Raw genomic sequence first — 1,514 nt, forward strand, 5'->3', positions numbered from 1 at the left:
ACACCTGCAAGAGCATCCAATATCTCCAGCAACGAAACAACAAATGTTCGTCAAATCCTTTAATTTTGTCGAAAGATGATTTCGTCACCAATGAGTCCTCAGTTTCTCCGTCGAAATTTCTTCGTCGCAGAGACGCTCTGTCTCGCAACGTCCCACTAGACCACCAGGTTTGTTACACGGCTTCCTGCGCGCGAACGGTGACCGAACTCCTCACCAGGCACTACTGGTTTCCATTTAAAAGCGCACACTTTATTCGTTTCTGCACTCTCGCCTTCAGGTCCTGAAGCCGTGTCAACAGCGCATCGTGCTGATAGACGCCGTCAGCGAAGCTAATCGGGTCTTGCATTTTGGTGCCAGTCAGATGGAGCTCGCTCCTGACAGCTGCTTCGTACCTGTCGTAAAACTCGAGGAACAACTCCAGCACTTTCTCCCGAAGAACTGCCGGATGCGAAGAGTTGTCCTCGAGGCAGCTTTCTACCGCGTCGCACACTGCTACTCTCACAACCTCGTGGCGCACGAAGACTTTGTATTTGTTCGCGGCTTCCTGGTGCATACCTTTGGTGACGTAAGGGTCGTTGTAAAAAGGGTCGTCGGTGAGCAGCGACTGGATGGAAACGAGCAGGCTGCCTATCGACTGGGCCGGGCTCCAGTACGGCCCGCTAAATGTGCCGATAATGCTGAGAGACACCTCGCCGTCCGGGTATAGGTTCGGGTGTAGCTGCACACGGCCAGCGTCTGTGGTCAGGAAACGCACACTGGGCGGCACGATCGGATACTCGTTTGGACACACGATGCGGAATCGCATAAACGCACCCTCGTACGGCGTGTCGGAAGGTCCCACCACCAGGGCGTTGATCTGGGTGACGTCGTTCTCCTCCGGCGCGATGTAGATTAATGGCGGTGGGTCGTCCATGATGTCCACAATGTCCCGCCTGACCCTAAGGATGTACATCGAAGAGTCGTCGTGGTCGCGTTTGAATGGCACTGGAACCCTTCGGATTACCGCCGACGATTCCCGCGATGCTCTGGCTGGACTTGGTTGGCTGGCCATCCTCGCCGTATTCGTGTGGCCGCTTCAAAGGTCCTGTCAAAGATTATGACAAGCGGCCCAGGGCAACGAACAACCCTGATGGCACGCCTTCTTCGTCTTCCTCTGTCGATCGAGCGAGAACAGGGTATATAAACGAAGAAGCGTCCGACCGTGTAAGAGTTTCACAATATATCATGATGAGCAGCAGAGTGCTTTTCTTTTTTAAACAACAGTTTCGAGAAAAAAATTCGTCTGTCGCCCGCGCTTCAAACACGTATAACCATCACATTAAACAACGCAACCGGGGTACTTTGGTATTTGGTATTGTTACCATCACAGTCTTGTTCGCCGCAACAAAAAGAAATTGTTTTGACCAGAGCTCAAGGGCTCGTGGTCGACGCCTAGGTGGGGATATTCGCCCAATCCCCAAATAACTAGCCAGAACTTTCGATAAAGTTATTCTTCTTCTTTCTGACCAGCTCGT

General features: G+C 52.4%; 1 protein-coding gene across 1 annotated transcript; it reads right to left on the reverse strand.

Moving 5' to 3' along the window:
* Positions 1-220: 220 nt before the first annotated feature.
* LOC129382535 (ubiquitin-conjugating enzyme E2 Z-like) lies at positions 221-1,051 on the reverse strand. The gene has a single exon (XM_055066669.1). The coding sequence runs from the start codon at positions 1,049-1,051 to the stop codon at positions 221-223; it is 831 nt and encodes a 276-aa protein (XP_054922644.1).
* Between the last annotated feature and the right edge of the window lie 463 nt (positions 1,052-1,514).

The sequence above is a fragment of the Dermacentor andersoni genome, chromosome 6 (assembly GCF_023375885.2).
Source record: "Dermacentor andersoni chromosome 6, qqDerAnde1_hic_scaffold, whole genome shotgun sequence".
Lineage (NCBI taxonomy): Eukaryota > Metazoa > Arthropoda > Arachnida > Ixodida > Ixodidae > Dermacentor > Dermacentor andersoni.

Bases quoted from the DNA above. Each gene is read 5' to 3' on its own strand.
- LOC129382535 (XM_055066669.1), bottom strand. From the start codon at position 1,051: ATGGCCAGCCAACCAAGTCCAGCCAGAGCATCGCGGGAATCGTCGGCG.